The 19,553-nt window shown below is 41.0% G+C and overlaps 1 protein-coding gene across 5 annotated transcripts in view; it reads right to left on the reverse strand.

Annotated features, from left to right (window-relative positions):
• JAK1 (Janus kinase 1) overlaps positions 1-19,553 on the reverse strand; it is a 342,069-nt gene that overhangs the window by 292,222 nt on the left and 30,294 nt on the right. For all 5 annotated transcript variants that reach the window (XR_012678453.1, XR_012678451.1, XR_012678452.1 and 2 more), the window contains 8 exons: positions 16,252-16,447; positions 15,933-16,056; positions 8,170-8,323; positions 7,445-7,608; positions 6,333-6,660; positions 5,221-5,403; positions 4,686-4,843; positions 2,226-2,349 (listed from right to left, as the gene is read on the reverse strand). Coding sequence is in view for 1 of the 5 variants with exons in the window: in XM_075181825.1 (XP_075037926.1) it covers positions 2,226-2,349; positions 4,686-4,843; positions 5,221-5,403; positions 6,333-6,660; positions 7,445-7,608; positions 8,170-8,323; positions 15,933-16,056; positions 16,252-16,423 (1,407 nt within the window). In the remaining 4 variants the exon portion in view is untranslated. The remainder of the gene's footprint in view (positions 1-2,225; positions 2,350-4,685; positions 4,844-5,220; positions 5,404-6,332; positions 6,661-7,444; positions 7,609-8,169; positions 8,324-15,932; positions 16,057-16,251; positions 16,448-19,553) is intronic.

The following is a 19,553-nucleotide window of genomic DNA, read 5'->3' on the forward strand; positions in this document are numbered from 1 at the left end:
AGTAACTCTCCCCATTCCTGCAGCTCTGTTATGTAGTAACTCTCCCCATTCCTGCAGCTGTTACATAGTAACTCTCCCCATATTCTTCAGCTCTGTTACATAGTAGCTCTCCCCATTCCTGCAGCTCTGTTACATAGTAACTCTCCCCATTCCTGCAGCTCTGTTACATAGTACCTCTCCCCATTCCTGCAGCTCTGTTACATAGTAACTCTCCCCATTCCTGCAGCTCTGTTACATAGTAACTCTCCCCATTCCTGCAGCTGTTACATAGTAACTCTCCCCATATTCTTCAGCTCTGTTACATAGTAACTCTCCCCATTCCTGCAGCTCTGTTATGTAGTAACTCTCCCTATTCCTGCAGCTCTGTTACATAGTAACTCTCCCCATTCCTGCAGCTGTTACATAGTAACTCTCCCCATTCCTGCAGCTCTGTTATGTAGTAACTCTCCCTATTCCTGCAGCTCTGTTACATAGTAACTCTCCCCATTCCTGCAGCTGTTACATAGTAACTCTCCCCATATTCTTCAGCTCTGTTACATAGTACCTCTCCCCATTCCTGCAGCTCTGTTACATAGTAACTCTCCCCATTCCTGCAGCTCTGTTACATAGTACCTCTCCCCATTCCTGCAGCTCTGTTACATAGTAACTCTCCCCATTCCTGCAGCTCTGTTACATAGTAACTCTCCCCATTCCTGCAGCTGTTACATAGTAACGCTCCCCATATTCTTCAGCTCTGTTACATAGTAACTCTCCCCATTCCTGCAGCTCTGTTATGTAGTAACTCTCCCTATTCCTGCAGCTCTGTTACATAGTAACTCTCCCCATTCCTGCAGCTGTTACATAGTAACTCTCCCCATTCCTGCAGCTCTGTTATGTAGTAACTCTCCCTATTCCTGCAGCTCTGTTACATAGTAACTCTCCCCATTCCTGCAGCTCTGTTACATAGTAACTCTCCCCATTCCTGCAGCTCTGTTACATAGTAACTCTCCCCATTCCTGCAGCTGTTACATAGTAACTCTCCCCATATTCTTCAGCTCTGTTACATAGTAACTCTCCCCATTCCTGCAGCTCTGTTACATAGTAACTCTCCCCAATTCTGCAGCTCTGTTACATAGTACCTCTCCCCATTCCTGCAGCTCTGTTATGTAGTAACTCTCCCTATTCCTGCAGCTCTGTTACATAGTAACTCTCCCCATTCCTGCAGCTGTTACATAGTAACTCTCCCCATATTCTTCAGCTCTGTTACATAGTAACTCTCCCCATTCCTGCAGCTCTGTTACATAGTAACTCTCCCCAATTCTGCAGCTCTGTTACATAGTAACTCTCCCCAATTCTGCAGCTCTGTTACATAGTAACTCTCCCCATATTCTTCAGCTCTGTTACATAGTAACTCTCCCCATTCCTGCAGCTCTGTTACATAGTAACTCTCCCCAATTCTGCGAGCGCTGCTAAATAGTTCTCATTCCAAACCAGAGCGGAAACTCCTCCCACATCTCTGGAACCATGTACAGTATCTCATGCAGGTCAAAAACAGGCGACTGCATTTAACCAAGCTGCCAAACCACGCCGGACCATTTCTATAGAACAATACTACAAGTAGGTCAGTCCAACGCTGCCTGCACAATTAATGATACATCACAACTAGCTGTAGAGGGGTGTTTGAAATAAATTTGCTCTATCTTGATCTCTAACTTTAAAGGGACCCCTACACATAAGCTGTTTATATGTGTATATGTTATCTAAACATGGATAAGAACCTCATCTATGTTTAGATAAGGTTTTTAATAAATGTATTTACTTTTTGCAATGAACTATTCCCGATGAGCGCTATTGTTTGGATTCTGCTTTGGTCAGACCGGTTTATCTGTCAATAATAATTAATTATAATATAATTATATTCTCTCCAAGTTGCATTCCGGCACTGTATGTATTCTAGTACAATTTGTTGTTTATGGGGGTGGGGGTGAGGTTTAGTAATATCCCTTTGTTTACAGCTGCTATCTGCTAATTTCCTTAGTTAGACCAAGCTCGACGCAGGACATCTCTGTTTATCTGTAGTATACACACATATATATATAGTACCAGGAACTTGTCAGACTGGATGGCAATTTGAAATTCTGATTGGGTGGGTGGGTGGGGACAACAGACTTTCTATCGTTACAGCGTCTGGAAGGACGCCCCAGCCAGAAGCAGCTAATAAAAGTGTCATAACTTGCAATAATTACCTTAGACATTTTGGAACAGGCCACGGTCATGAGGATGTGATTGAAATCAGTACAGCTCCATCGCAGAACGTACGTCCCCTCTTCATTCCCTTCCTGCCGCAGCTTGTTCACAGCATAGTCTGTGCTACAATACACAGAACGACATAACAACACTTGGCGAGAACGGTTAGCCCCTAAATTGTCCACGTACCCCTATTGTGCAGAGATTACAATTAAACCAACCATATCTCTTTAAATGGTTAAAAATACCACTTCGCTGCTCTGTATATAACATTTTGTTCACCAGCGCATATAACTTATGTTGCGTTACATCATCATCAGTTATTTATATAGCGCCACTAATTCCGCAGCGCTGTACAGAGAACTCATTCACATCAGTCCCTGCCCCATTGGAGCTTACAGTCTAAATTCCCTAACACACGCACACAGACAGAGACTAGGGTCAATTTGTTAGCAGCCAATTAATCTACCAGTATGTTTTTGGAGTGTGGGAGGAAACTGGAGCACCCGGCGGAAACCCACACAAACACGGTGAGAACATACAAACTCCTCACAGATAAGGCCATGGTCGGGAATCAGATTTATGACGGACGGACACACGTTAATACAGGATGACTCCAGAACACCCTGCCAACACCAGTGATTCTATTATAGAGCTACGTGGCCGCTATGAATACACAAGAAATAACCCAGTAAGCTGAGATCTGTTACAAGAAAGAAGTTCATTCATAAAAATGGATGATATAATGAAACAAAAAAAAACAACAAAAAAAACAAACCAGTATGTGTAGCTCTCCCTGAATGAAGGGAACAAGGATAAAGTTAAGGAAACGTTCAATTGTTTTAATATGCAGTATTTTAATTTCCACACAAAGCATCTGGGGAAGATCAGATTGTATACAATGTGGTTGTCCGGTGTACACTAAAATTGGTCACCAATCCTGATTGCTAACTCGTGGGAAATTAGAGACGTGTGGGGAAACACTAGTGGGAAATTAGAGACGTGTGGGGAAACACTAGTGGGAAATTAGAGACGTGTGGGGAAACACTAGTGGGAAATTAGAGACGTGTGGGGAAACGCTCTTTGCAGGATAAGTTATGTTCATACGTGTTTGGATATTTGTAGGACAAAGTTGAGGTCACTGGCCTGCGCACAGGTGAAGGACCTGCGGGGTGATGCTGGGACGAAGAGTGTGACCTGAATGGGGATTGTAGCCTCCTAGGATGGGGGGTGAGTGTGGGTGTGTGTGTGGGGGGGTGTTGAGGTGGGGGAGAGGGGAGTGGGGGGTTGTTGGAGGCAGGTCCTGATGGTATTCAGAAGAGAAGTCCACAATTTCAGGTAAAGGGGTCAGACAGCGACCAGGGGTCACAAGTAAATGTTTAATGTCGGGAATAAAAGCAAATAAGAAAATAAAAACAAAATAGAGAAGAGAAGTGAAACAAAATATAGGCAGTCAGGACAGAAACTAGAAAGGAAAGTAAGCTGTATTCTGGTCCGAGAGGCAGATTTATGTACAGGGAGGTAACGGGGCAGCAGAACAATGATCAGGTGAGATCAATGAGCAGAGCTAAGCCAGTAGGCAGATGTCTACACTTGTAATTTTCCAGGGCGAAAAACAGGGAACTTAAAGCTGTTCTATAACTTTGGAGCCTGGGGCGAGAAACAATAATGTCACCCCCCTAGCTCTCAATCTTAACCAAATGAACCTATAAAAGGTCTGAAACTGCTCCCCCTTCACTGTTTTCCTGTCAATTGCAACCACTGAAGCATCAATTTGCATCAGGGAAATACCCTCACAACTTCAGCGCATCCTGCTTTTCCAGCAAGAAACACACAGCTCGTGCGACACCACCAGAACCAGATTAATAACGACCTAAGTGACAGGCAGAGAATCAGATCAGAAACCAGAGGCCCAGAGCTGGAATCCCATGGGGTGCATAGAGTAATATCACCAAAGGGAACACACTGAAATCCCAGGATAATACCCATGATTCCTAGAAGTTTGTTAGCGAGTTTACGTTAAGTGGTTTTAAAACAGTCATCCTAAAATTATGTGGTGCAGAAATATCATTAAAATAAAGTAAACATAACCATTATAGAATAGTGAAAAGGGGAAATCAGAATCAAACGAAAAAATAAACACATACCTATAGAGCACTAAATATGTGGAACAGTCAGGGAAAAAAAAAAAAGTACAAAAAAAACCCAAAAGGGAACAATTAAGTGGTTTAGATCTCTAATATCCAACATATGAATCAATATACACACACAAAGGGTGTCACAAAACAGTCCAAAACAAAAACAAAACAAAACACAAAAATGAAGCAACACAGAACAATATTATCTTTGAGCTGGGCAGCACAGTGGCTCAGTGGTCAGCACTTCTGCCTCACATGAGGTCATGAGTTTGATTCCCAACCATGGCCCTGATAACATTTTAACAACCATAACAGACTTACCAAATAGGTCCGTGACATCCATTCATTATGCTGTGGACGATCAGCGGTGGAGCAACGTCGGTGCAGAGGTAGTGGTGGGCGTCTGCTGTGAGTCTGAAGTACCCGTCCACTAGGGCAGTAAATGAGAGCGCCACCTCTGGAGAGGGCAGTTTCAGCTCCTGAATGAAACGTCACATAGAAATGTCAAAATAATACGTCTCCGTTTTAGAACAAAAATGAAGAAACACAATTCACCGCCCTCAATCATGCGAGTCTTGTGCTTAATGCCATAAATATGGATTATGCTCATAGCATAGAGACAGTGTGAAATCAAATTCTGCGGGTGTCTTACCCCTAAATCTGCGGCCGATATTATACAAGGTAGAGGACATCTGCGGCTATTTTCCAAATGCTGTTACAGATATTCTCACCCCTCCTTCTAAGACAACGATGACCAACAAACCTCCCCTTCCCCCCCCATCACATTACTCCTGTAAATTAATTGTAAAGTTATTACATAGAGTATATCACACACACAATCATGTCCTTGCATTACCATGCACTTGTTGTCCTGATTATTTATGACGACCATTTCTTCTTTCACAACGATGTGGGTAATTTCGGGGAAGTACGAGAAGCAGATCCACTGATCTTTGCTGTTGACTTTTCGATCCATCTTCTTATTTTTATTTTCACCTTTTTTCCTTTTCAATCTCTTTTCTTTTTCATTGGGCAGAACCTGGAGGTTAAACGATTCCCAATCAGACACAAACATTGGTTTATCCGTCCAGGCAGAACTAGACATTACTCGAAATTGACAATTCAGAACATGAAAACTTCCCAGGAAGATGAACACAGTTTGAGCAGACCTCACAAACAGCGATGGACGGACCGCTATGAGGAATGCTTGGTCTATACTCACTGGACGGACCCTGAATGCAACTTGTTCTATTTAAAGTTCAACAAGGGATCTCTATTTTGGTTACATTGTGATCACCTACGCGTGAACACAGTGCATGACAATCAATGACGGCCAGCTGTATATGTCCATGAGCGAGTCTTAAAGGAGATGAACGACAGCGATCGCAGCCGTAGTCTCACACTCAAGGAACATTTATTTAAAGCAGCAATCCCATGAAAAAAAACCCTGTGGGAGGTTATAAGACGAAAGTTGGTATTTACCATTTTCCCTTGTTTTTCTCCTCCAGGCTGCTATTAATGAAAACAATTCTGTACTACCATAGCAACCACAGTTACACGACACATAATGTAGTGAGCAGTGAGGTATCGGCACGCCCCTCTGAGCTCTGTCTGCACAGTGACATCCTCCTTCTCCCCCTATCTCCGAGAGCTGTGAGCCTGCGTCAGTGTAGCAGACTGACAGTCATGTTTGCCTGCCAATCAGAAAGCTTTTAAAAGGGATAACGATTTGTAGGATAGCCAAGAAAAATGGGGGAAAAAAATTATTTATGTAGGATTGCTGCTTTCAGCAATTAAACAGTGTCTTTAAAAGTAGGGTTGGAATACTGTAACTACTTGTCTTTCTCAAGTGATAGTTTGTGATCACACTTTGCCCAGACCCTTTAATGTTACTCGGCATCTACAGAACTCCAAATAAGTACATTTTAAGTTTAACATCCCAAGTAACTTCCCTTCCTTATAACTTACAACTGGTTTTTGCCGCCACAGAATCCCGTCATTCCCGGTCACCATGACTTCGTAAACCTCGCTGATGTGAAACCCGTTCTGCTCATTCTCCGAGGAAATCTTTAAGTACGCCGTCTCAAAGATCTCCGAGCCGTAATTTCGAGTCAGCGTCTCCAGCGTGGACATGTACTTAACCTTCAGGTCATGGGGCGACACGCTGCTGTCACAGATCGTTTTGTTGTTGAACTCTTTTAGGAAATTCTTGAAAACGTTATTAATCCGAATCCGGGTCAGAATATTCCTCTGTTTGATGGTTCTGTTTAACGTTTCAGGGATATATTTTTTGTAACTGGAAAGTAATAAAAAATGAGCTGATGGTTAGACGGTAATTAGCACATACAGTGTTCAGTGCGTCAGGTGGGAAGAGTGTACAACAATTAGTTATAAAAGGGGAAATCATGAACCGATAAATAAAATCGGTTCATGAACTGGTCATTTATCTATTAGGTCTATACTAAAACGGATCATATGTTCTATAGCTAATATAACACACAATAAGAAGTCTTAGCTCAGTGATGGGCAATATGCAGCCCTCCACGCCTTCCCTGGCGGCCCCCCCAAACCTCCACCAGCGGCCCTTCCTACTTTATTGCCAGATGTGTTTGTTATAGTGTGTAACACAGTGGCTCAGTGGTTAGCACTTCCGCCTCACAGCGCTGGGGTCATGAGTTCAATTCCTGACCACTGCCTTATCTGTGTGGAGTTTGTATGTTCTACCTGTGTTTGCGTGGGTTTCCTCTGGGTGCTCCGGTTTCCTCCCACACTCCAAAAACACACTGGTAGGTTAATTGGCTGCTATCAAAATTGACCCTAGTCTCTCTGTCTGTCTGTGTATATTAGGGAATTTAGACTGTTAATCACATCAGTCTCTGCCCCATTGGAGCGGAGTTCTTTGTACAGCGTTGCGGAATTAGTGGCGCTATATAAATAAATGGTAATGATGATAAATTCCTGCTGAGAAAAAAAATGTGGGAGAAAAAAAAAGTAAAAAATAAATAAATATACTTCAACATTATTCCCACTGCTACAGAAAATAACCACAATATTTGAATAGTATATTAGTCGGAGGTTACCTTATGTCCTTGGGCAGTTCCGGGAGCTGCATGTTCCTCTTGATGGCGTAGTGAGAAATGGCCAGCACAGCCATACCCAGGCACTCGTTCTCTATCTCATGCACCTCCGAATCGGTTTTGGGCTCTCGGACGGGTGCCAGGCACTTGACCAACTCATACTGGCCCTAATGAGAGCAGGGATTTCAATGTTATCTATTGAGAGAGACAGAATGAACCCAATTCTCCACGATTTACAAAGTGTAAGTCATTAGAATAATTCTACAAGTAATGAGCAAAAAAAAATAATATATATATATATATTATAATGAGCTTGTTCTGATATTCAGGAGATGCACTAAAATGTATACATTTCATGTACAACGCTCTATATACTGTGTGCTAGTAGGGCAACCAGAAACAAGGGCCACTGTACACTTTAATATATTTTATGTAACATGTATTTTATACTATAACTGTACAAAAAACGGCAATGTTGACTATTTAATAAATCTGCGTTATTAGAGGTCAGTATAACGAGCATCAATACGGGAAATGCAGGTGTGTCTGTAACACCGATATATTATTAGGAATAACACACCCCTTACTGTAGATTATAAGTCACCTCTGAGGTCCTATGTCTGCATATGGTCGCAATGACTTCTAAATATCCATATAATCAACAGCGTTCTGTTTAGAATAAATAAATAAATAAATAAATAATCTGCCTTTACTGGCTCCTACTGCACCTGTGCGAAAATGTAATCCAAGGAACTGGCATCAAGAATCGGGGTCCCGTCCTGGACCTGCTTGCTCTCATAGTGGTCTTTCTGCTTTTTCGGGTAATATCTCCAGACTGGCGGCTCATTTTCATTTGTCCCGTGCCAATTTGCAAAAAAGAATCTAGGGGGTAACAGGAAAGAAAAGAACCTTTATGAAGGCTGGTACAACCCGCGGCTTTGTCTTGTATGAGCAACTACCTTGTAGGGAAATTCTTACATCTGCATTTATGAACGGTACAAGACATTTGTATATATACATTGTATGGGGTTCTCTACCTCCCTGCAAGCTACCATCACCTTCTATCCACTATTTAGGCTGTGCGATATTCTATGCAGTGTCCTTTATCCAGTTTACAGGCAAGTAGCATAGGGTACAATGCTTTCACAGTGATCAAACTCTTCACCTAAACATTATCTTAAAGAGCTTGTCACCTACAGATAACGTTGTACATACCCCACTGCAACAGTTACTAAATACACCACTTTATTTGTCTGCACTTTTCAGCGTGTACTTGTATTATATACAACACAAGACTTCTGTGCTCTTTATAAAGGCATTGCAGAAAGCATAGATACAACGGGACGCAATGTATTTAGTAAAGAGGCTGCAGGAAGGCACACACATCCAACAAATTAAAGTCACCTGAAGGTTGAAGCACCCTTTAAAGCGTGCAGTTTAAAAAAGCAGAATATTAATAGAACATGACACACATAGCATTACGGAGATAGATCAGCTACAAAGCTGTGAACCTCTCTCTGTGTCATTAATCCCTTAAAGAGTAATTTGAACTAGCTGTTGGTGAGGGCAGAAGCTCCTGTGACACTGATGTCATGTGATCATTCAGAGCCAATGTACTGTAAGCTGGCAGCTGGGTGGCGTCACAGGATGTTCCTCAGGGGCACACTGAGCATGCTCCTGCCAGTTCATGTGCGGTTCACTCTCTCAATATTACTCATGAATATTCATAGCTACCCATAAGCTGTATAACTGCATGATGACATGTACAACCATGAATAGAGGAGAATCTATACAGCAGTCACACATATGTTTCGTTATCTGTTGTCTGTCCAGATATCTGTTTAATGTGTGTTGCCTGTATGTGCCCAGTGCAATACGTTCCTGATATGTCTGAATAGCCACTAACAGCATCCATAAATGTTTATTCATTCAGTCTAAAATTATTTCAGTTTTGTGGCTTTTGAATGCTAGAAATCATGTTTTTACTGTTTGTTTTTCTGATATTATAGTAAGAGGGATGGTCCAATAAAATAATGACACTATTACGTTCCATTACTGGGACTTCTGTGAAACACGTGTTACTTCTCCCTGACTTCATTATGACTTTCCATATACTTAATTTCTGAGCAGTAACAATTGAACTCATTAACCCTGAAATAAGTATTGAAATAAGACAGCAATATGAAGAGAGTGCTGGGAAGAAGTCAGATCTTCCATACAATGCATCTGCAGGTCCAGACACTGTCCTGCATAGGCACAAGGTCACTGAACGTAGGACATAATTGGCTCCGCTATACAAATCAGGACAACACAACCTTCCCTTTAACAACATATTTTTGCATCCTTGAGTAAAAGGCAGCCCGGTAACACGATGTGCATTGTATCGACTGGGTGCACTGGCTGTTTAATGGGCTTTCAGGAAGAAACTATGTTTAGAACACTTGTAAAGATACATCAATATACTCTGTACTCATCCATCTACATAAATATCCCAGCTGTCTACTGTTCTTACACCAATATCCATTAAATGATACATTTATACCCTGCAGAGTATACCAACATTGTATATTATGTCCAGTAATGAGCAATATATTATGCCCTAGTGTTTAATAACACTTCCATACTCTCTCCCATACCAGCATTATGTCAAACTGCTCATGAGATCCAGTTTCATCAGCTACTTAGTGACTCCTCATCCCAGCTTCACTGCCCTCCTCTCTATATGACCAGTGTCCTCACTAACACATCCCTCATCTCCTGATATACTCTGTGCTGCTGAAGGGGCCTGCTCCTTCCAATATATAACCCTAAGTCTGTGGCTTCCTGCTGCCTCCATTCCCCTCCTCACATCATGTCACTGCCCCTGTCACATGCAGCCCTGTCCTCACTAACACATCATTCATCTCCTGATATACTATGTGCTGCTGGGGACCCTGCTCCTTCCACTATATAACACTCAGTCTGTGGCTTCCTGCTGCCTCCATTCCCCTCCTCACATCATGTCACTGCCCCTGTCACATGCAGCCCTGTCCTCACTAACACATCACTGATCTCCTGATATACTCTGTGCTGCTGGAGGACCCTGCTCCTTCCACTATATAACTCTCAGTCTGTGGCTTCCTGCTGCCTCCACTCCCCTCCTCACATCATGTCACTAGCCCTGTCCTCACTATCACAATCACACTTCTATAAAGAAATCCCTCTTATTCTAGATTGAAGTGGTGTCTACAGGTTTAGGTAGCCCACAGCACTGACACGATTACATGCAAGGGCAGCGGTAAGAACCTTCTTATAACCGAAGGTATTCACATTCTCCTAACCAGTTTATAACAACCAGCATTAACCCACAGAGTGAAGGATTAAACGTCACCCTTGGGTAGAGAGCGTCAGGTGGCTTTTTACTTGCCCCTTCTGCCTTAGCTGGGCTTCTAGCATAAATATAGCTGGAAATGCAAAACCATAAATTCAACTTTCATAGAACTGGTTTCAATCTTGCAATAAACTAGCTGCCAGAATGTAAATACCCAACTGTAACGTGTGCATTGTTTGGGTTCAACTACAGTAAAAAATACAAATACTCTATTTATACTCAGACAGGTCTGGCAGTGGGGAGTAAACACACACTAAACTCCTGCTTCATTCACCTCTTCACGTGTGCATCTAATGTTCCAACTGCATGATCAAAATACATGCACCACATGACGGGGTGTGCGTGCTTTCTGAAACCACTGAGGTCAGATGCTTAAGATTACAAGTGGAGGAAGGAAGGCAGCCCGGACAAATATAACAAAAGCCTGGAAAGGAAACAAAATACTATAACTATCGCCTCTCTACAAATCCAGCACAACACTCATGCACACTGAATAACATACATATAGACAAGTGAAAATGTGCACACAAACAGGGCTGGTTATTCCCACATCAAACTATAACGGTGACTTCAACACTAAAGATTTGTCTGAATGTTGTATTCTATAACAGAAAGGTAGATTTGTAATCATTAATTCCTTTATTTCCCACCAGACTGAGGCATGAGGCACAAAGTGTCTGATTCCTAGTGAATACCTCCTAGCGAGTCCCCAAGCTCGCCGACTTGGTGTCATCATGGACTCTCCACCGCTACCCTAGTGCGCCGCTGCCTCACTCATGAAGTTACCTAAACCCCGGTCTACCCGCTCATTATTTCCCACCTTGATTACTGTAACCTCCTCCTCATTGGTCTTCCCCTCACCTCTCTACAATCCTCCCTGAATGCTAGTTTTCCTCTCCCACTGCACCGCTCTGTAAATCCCTTTTACTGGCTCCCCATCCCCTCCAGAATACAGTTCAAGTTGCTCACCCTCACTCAAATCTCTGACCTCGTCACAAGATACACCCCAGCTCGAACCCCCCACTCCATCTCCGACTTACGCCTCTCCTCCTGTCTCCAAGACTTCTCCCACACTGCTCCTCACCTATGGAACTCCTTACCTCACCACACCTGTCACTCCCCCAACCTAAACCGCTACCTCAAAACCCACCTGTCCATGCTTGCTTACTCTAACCCACCCCATCCACCCACTGCATTCACTTGTGTCCCATTCGCTCCTAATCTCTCACTACCCCCTCCCCCTAGAATGTAAGCTCTCAGACACAGTCTTCTCCACCTTATGTCTCATGTCTATCAACCTTGTGTGCCCCTGATATCCTATGCCGACTTCTTTTTGTGACCGCTATACTGATTGTTTACTTATACACACGGAACGCCTACTTAATTTTATGCTACCTGTATTTTCTGGATCATTTCACATACCTGGGTTATCTACCACACGTCTGCTATTATTTAATTGTATTTATTATACTAATGTGTCAACATAGTTACAAGGTCATACAAACACTAAAACTCAAACACACGTTTGTATACACACTTGCTGTTATGTGGCAAGATCTGAAACCATTATTATTGCAGCGCTTGTTAAAATTACTAAAGGAAACAATTCACAAACAAGAATAATTGTAATGGCTGATCTCAGGCAAGTGACTAATGACCTGCACTTTGTCCATGAGCACAGACCACATGCAGGCGCTCCGTAAACAAATGATGCACATTATAATATTAGTACAGGCATTTGGAAAGAGCGATACTACAAACACACAGCCAGGTGCTGTGAAGGCCAAAATTCATGCAGAGCTGTTTCTATCTATTCAGCAGTAAAGGATGTTATTGTTATTAAGATGAAAGTATAATACACATAACCTCCACAGCATAAGTCTACTAATTAGTGTTAAACAGTAACGTTCCTGCATTATGAACACAGAAGCTGCCCAGGATTCCTTCTGTAATATATGTAAAGATTACACCTGTCACCATGACAAGTTCTGATAAACAATATATAAGGCTTTAGTTGCTTTCCAGCAGTGATGTCTGGTTCTATTCCTTGTTCTCCCCCCATTGTTCTGTGACTCACTGTATCTCGTTACATACCTATTAATCCCAATGTGAAACAGGTGGGACCAGAGTGCAATATAATTTGTTACCAATACAAAATGTACTTTGTAACGTGTGTTTACATTTTTGCATTGTGTGTTTTTTGTTTAATTTGAATTTAGGGGAAGCAGTGTGCTTACATCTATCCATAGGCACTTCCTCTTATTACATTACTAAACAATTACAAGCAGCAAGATCACTAACAATATATATTAAATTCAGCAAATTATTACAGTATTAGCTACACCTGAGCATTATAAATTATGTAAAGCACAAAGTAACCTATATATTTTATTTTTAGTTCTTACAGGGTTTTGTTTGCGTATTCTGTGTTAATATTTTGTGGTCTTGTTTTGTGGTTTTTTATTTGGAAAAAGGAACCATAAAAATTGTACTGAAATAATAACAAAAGGATAAGAATAATCTGGACTCAGCTGACTGTTTCTGTATAAAGCACTGAACCGTAAGCCAAGTATCTTTATATGGTCACAAAAGATTGAGGACTTGTAGAACCCTTCAGGGGCAAACGCAGGATTTCCACACCACGCCGCCAGTGGGCGTGACCAGCATGCATGGGGGCGTGGCTATAATATTAGACAGTGCTTGGCTGCTCTCCAACTCTTCCTATCCCCATAATATACATGGACAATGCTGCGTGCACTACTGTTAGGTGCACGCAGCTCTCTCTTTTCCAGCAGAGCCGTGTGAAGCGGGGGCAGGGTCCAGCCACCTCAATTATACAGTGCCCCAGGCTTGGAGTGGGGATACCAGGCACTAGGAACACCTTCCCCCTCGGTTTGCCTATGACCTTGTACAAAAACTGTAAACTAGGGTTAGTCGTGACATAATGAAAGGAAATTGTGTCCAAACAAACACCCAATGTCTATAGTGAGACACGACCTATAGTGAGACACGACCTATAGTGAGACACGACCTATAGTGAGACACGACCTATAGTGAGACACGACCTATAGTGAGACACGACAGATCATTCCCACCACCGCACTGTACTTAGCCATCAATAGCATTCAAGTAGCATAATATCCTTGTATCTTAAGCATCAGGGCAAGAACAGAGTATAGACAGCTTATAGAAGGTGCGCCTTTGTTTAACCCTTAACATTGTGGGTCACCGTATTAGCCAGATTACTGGTCTATCCTGGTCCCAAAATCCTACACTAGTCTTCAATTTTGGAATCCTCTATTTTTTTTTTCCAGGGACAGGTCCCCTAAAAATGTCTGTGTTTTAATTCGGACCTTTGTCCAAGTGTGATGAGGGGCGATGTCTTGACCCGCCTCATAAAACATACCCCGATAGGTTATAGTAAATTTGCCACTCTGGAAGTTCACTATCTATGCTATTAAGTGTCCACGTGGTAAATACTGTGTGGAGGAGACCAGCCAGAGGGTACAAGATTGGATGGACCAACACAAACCCTGTATCTGTTGACATCAGATTCTATAGCGACAGTTCCAGTATTTAATGTTCCCAGTTCACATTGTGGAACTTCTCAAAATGATAAATCATATGGAGCCGTTTTCTCCTACAATGGAGCCTTTCCTTATGAGCAAAGCATAGTATATTTGTTTATAGAATTTGTTTATATGACAGACAGTAGTTTATGACCCTTTATGGTGCAGAACAGCGGGTCTGTTAATCCCAAGGCTTATATTATTTTATTACATTTGGAACATGAAGCATAGTGTTTTAGTTCCCCAATGAATAGACCAAATACAGCTCCCTAATCACTGGTAGTTATGGAACCAGGTAATCCTCCAATGGATTGTATCCATGTCTTCCTTAAATCCAGTTGAAATACTCCGATATGTATTCTGATCGGGATTGTGGGCAACAGGAATCATATAGACCCAAAATGCCCCCCCCTCCCCATAAAACAACCCCTTATGCAATATTTTAACTGTGATGAAGTAACACAGGTGCTCTTAAGTATACAAAGCACTGATCGACCTATATAACATAGATTGGACTTTTTGCTGTGTTGTGATATCTTCTACATGGGACTGAGCAAACTGGTATATGTGTATTTCCTTATTTAAATACATGTAACAAACATTCAGTACTGACAGCGATCAATAGATATCTTGTACCAATCCACAGCATTCAGCAAAACCTGATCTAAAACACATTTCACACTGCACCTGATGGTAAGAAACCACTAGACAGAAAATTAGATCAACCACCATGACTGGCATCTAAGCCTATAAAGTACGATTTGTACAATTGTTCTCATGAACTCAATATCTACCTATAGTTCTATATACATATGTCATGTAGATTCTCTTTCCTGCACCCTTGCATTACCGTCATTCTCTATAGCACCTGTTAAGATATTTTCCCCCAATCCGATAACTTCTTTATAAGAAGGAGCTGTACTGCGAGATCGTAAATTATATATATATATATATATATATATATATATATATATATATATATATATATATATATATATATATCATCCAAACACAAGTACGAAAACTGTATACAAGTTATTATGCTCAGAGAATGATTATAATATGAATCCTATGGGTATGCAGATGGGCGTGAGGTTTTTTTCCTGTGCTCTTATTACTGAGTAATCAATATCTCTCAGAAAGCCCACACTGTAATATTGCCTGACTTACATAGACCATAAACATACGAAGGAGTCCTAATAACAATTCCAGAACCTCCATGAGATTATCTAGCTTGAGGCTTATAAAATATGGATCATCTAGGTTTATAATTTTACTGAGCAGGTATATTACATGAATAGACACACAACAGTCGCCAACTGGCATTTTAACCTTCAATATATTCATGTGACTTTGCTGTGCAGTAAAGACAGACTCATTTCCCCGCACAAAACAGATGAATGAATACTTTAAGTTTTGCAAGCTCTGTGGTTATGAGCTCATATCTATCCTGTCCAATCAGGTGGGGGGAAATCAAAGAGGGAGGCTTTTCTAGCATCCGATTGGACATGATAGCGCCGAACTCCTATGCGAAGACAATTAAACCGCTTACCTGACACGGTAATAAAGTTTGACAGACGTACAGGCATCTATCTTGAAGAGATGATTTGGGGGCAACCAGAGGTTGTCTCTTTCGTTGTACAGTGCAAACAGATTGTGGCACAACGGAGAAATATCTTTAAAAATAAATACATATGTGTAAAAAAATCTTCAAATGATACACCAGAAAGAAACAAGAATCCATTATCATCAAGTTTTATCCATTACACGGGGAAAAACACTAGAACGGATACGGACATATCATTAGGATAATAATTTATAGGTGAGCTTCAGAAAGTAGCCTGGTAACATTATTGACAATAGATACTTACTGCATTTCTGAGCCACCTCAATAAGCAATTCCTCCGCCGTATAGGTTCCCTCTGTGAACAAGATCGGGGACTTGTCCGTTAGATAAAAATGTATTTCTACCCCTCTAGGAGGAGTCGTGTCCACTTCACATTTCCTAGAGTTCCGAATTTTCGCACAGAAAGCCATATTCATCAGTCCTCACCGCATAGTTAGGATCTGGAAAGAGAAATATGAAGTAAATAGAGAAAACTCGATAAATATAAATGGTTCTGGATGCCATATATTCTTATATAAGGTTCTGTTATCGATACTACAAAAAAAATAATCCTATCAGTGTTTCCGAGATCAGCGTGCCTTTATAGGGGGCTTTAATACTGTTATCAGCCAATGACCATGTACAGACTCAAATCGTGGTCATTGTCAGACCGGATTTAAATCACCAGATGAGGTTTCCATCACAGATTTTTCTCTCTCCAGCCAATGAGATCACTTTGGGTCCACAGACAGAGATATTAGGCAAACTCCGCAATAATGTGACGAGAGTTCAGCCAACATTAGAGGTTTATTATAGCCGTAAATCTATAACCCTAATAACATTAATGAACTCTGTATTGCCAAAGTACAGGATATTTAAAATGATTAAAAAATGTGTCTATATAAACGTTGCCCTTCTTCTGTTTGAATCATCTTCTTTAGAACATCTACCAGTTTATTCATCATACTTCTTGGTAAAGGATTTTTTTTTTAGTTATTGCCTAAGTTACATGTTCTTGTTTAATTTCAGAAGAAAAAAAAAAAAAGCAGCAATAATTGTGTTGCAATTACTTCATGTGTAACTTGCCAAAGAAATGCACTCATAGGTGCTAAAAATAATAGTAAATAAATTCCCAGGGAGGCCAATTGTGACTAATTGCGAACAGAAAGTGCCAGGAACAATCATTTCACAGACACAAAGTTTGTTAGAGATTGAGAGTTCCAGAAGAGAATAGTCAACTTCACGTGTCGATAGTCCATAATATGGACCAGAATGGAACAAGCAAACTAGTATAAAATCTATTACAATATAAAGTATTACATGTTTACATGCACTATTAGGCAGTAAACAGAAAGGACAAGGAGTATCACTCAGGAGGACCCTTATTTCATTCGAGAAAAGTTCTATGGAACAATTATTACATCTAAAATAAGCAAAAAGTTTGTCCTTTTAATTAATATTTCAAATAAATGGATCAGACAGAAGCCTATTTTTTGATTGTATGATTTGGACCTCTTTAATCAACTGCTTTTTATCTTTTCAAAAATACATTCTCGCCGAAGGAAGGGAGGACTGTAGTAGCATCACAGGTCTTTGTGTACTGATCACGGGTAGAAAACTACATCTGCCATCATGCGTTGTAGGCTCACAATACAGTATCCAACACCAAGCTGCTGGTGCTTGAAAATATATAAAACTTTTGGGGCTTTATTCTTTATTTTGATCCCATAAACATAAGTAATGGGCTTTCAGAGTATGCTGGTAAATGTAGTTCAGTAGTAGGTTGAATTACATTACTAACCTATGACAATGGAAAAAGGGTGTTTATCCCTTATTCTGATAGAAAGAATCTATACATGCAGGTAAAAATGTACATTCCTGTGTGAATTCAAGATACCAATCAGGTCTTTTGGCGCCATCACAGCCCCTGGTGTAAATACATTATACCTCTCCTCAGCAGATTTATAACAAAGAGGATCAATCATGTAAATACACAACCAGTGGTGTCAGTTGGCTGCAATTTGTAGACTAAATAAGACATAACAAACAAGATGTAAAAATAGCCTGAAAAACACACATGCATATTCACAAAGACCCACAGAAGGCTCTGGCAAGCGTATGCTTATGGCGTTGTCATGTAGTCACTAATACGGGTCACCAATTCCTCAGGGACTGCAAAGAATTCACATGGCCAAATACATAAATCGAAGCGCGGGCAAGCATCATTTTCATTCTTTTTGAGTATTATTTAATGGAGCAGTCAACGGACCATGTTTTATTAAATATTTGAGCTTGGTTCACCACAAAGTCTAATAGAATGAGTTGCCCAGACCATTGTATATTCTGGCGAAGATGTTAATTTGCTTCTTAATTAGAGAAACTGGAACCCCACCCATTTTACGAATTTTACTATCTCGATCATTATGCGTCTGCAAGTATTGTTTACATTTACGTAAAAAAGGCAAATTAAACTCTACATATATAATAGATGTTCTTAATAAATACAGTAATTCAGACATGTAATATAGTCTAATATTACAGTAAATAAACACCAATGATATTCCCTGGTAGCCATTCTACGGTTCACTTGCTAACATTGCCTTAGATGTAAAATTTGTAATTAACTATAGCAACCAAACACTGTCATGGTCTAACTTGCAGTAGACAGAAAAAACTAATTACGGATTTATTGCTGTGTCAAAAGCAAATGTTGCACCTACAGGCAATGTTAGTAAATCAGTCAATTTAGTCTGTGTGAGAAACTTAGCGTTAGTCTCTACAGAACGACAACCATAACATCAGGTCTTACGCAATAAATTCAGTGAGTCAGTCATCTATCACTCAGTAACAAGAAACATTATAATTAAAGGGAAACTCACACTGAAATACAACCTATACTGGACGGGAAACCTCACATTTATATAGCGCCAGCATATTCCGTAGTGCTTTTCAATTTTAAACAACACAGTATTAAAACAATACTGGGTAATTCCTGCACTCATCATCTCCCGCATCGACTATTGCAATTCCCTCCTTACTGGTCTTTCCAAAGTCAGACTTGAACCCCTACAATCTATTATGCACGCAGCGGCTAGATTGATTTTCCCTGCTAACTGTTCTTCCTCTGCTGAGCCACAACGTCAGTTTCTACATTGGCTGCCTGTACGTCAACGAATCAAATATAAAATTCTTCTACTAAAATACAAGGCCGTCAACAAAATGGCACCGACATACATTTCCTCACTTGTCTCAAAATATCTCCCAACTCGACACCTCCGTTCTGCACAAGATCTGCGTCTCTCTTCCACTCTCACCACATCCTCCCATTCTCGGTTACAGGACTTTTTTCGGGCTGCACCCACTTTGTGGAATTCCCTCCCTCGCACAGTAAGACTTTCCTCTAGTCTCCAAACCTTCAAGTGTTCTTTGAAAACCCACCTCTTCAGATAAGCTTATAGCATTCCTCTACCACCCTCTTAATCTCCCCTATTACCACCCTCTACACAGCTAACACAAAACAACAACACTCTGACCAACATTGCCACACACACAGCCCACTCAATACTT

Source organism: Mixophyes fleayi, chromosome 8, assembly GCF_038048845.1.
Source record: "Mixophyes fleayi isolate aMixFle1 chromosome 8, aMixFle1.hap1, whole genome shotgun sequence".
In the NCBI taxonomy this organism is placed as follows: Eukaryota; Metazoa; Chordata; class Amphibia; order Anura; family Limnodynastidae; genus Mixophyes; species Mixophyes fleayi.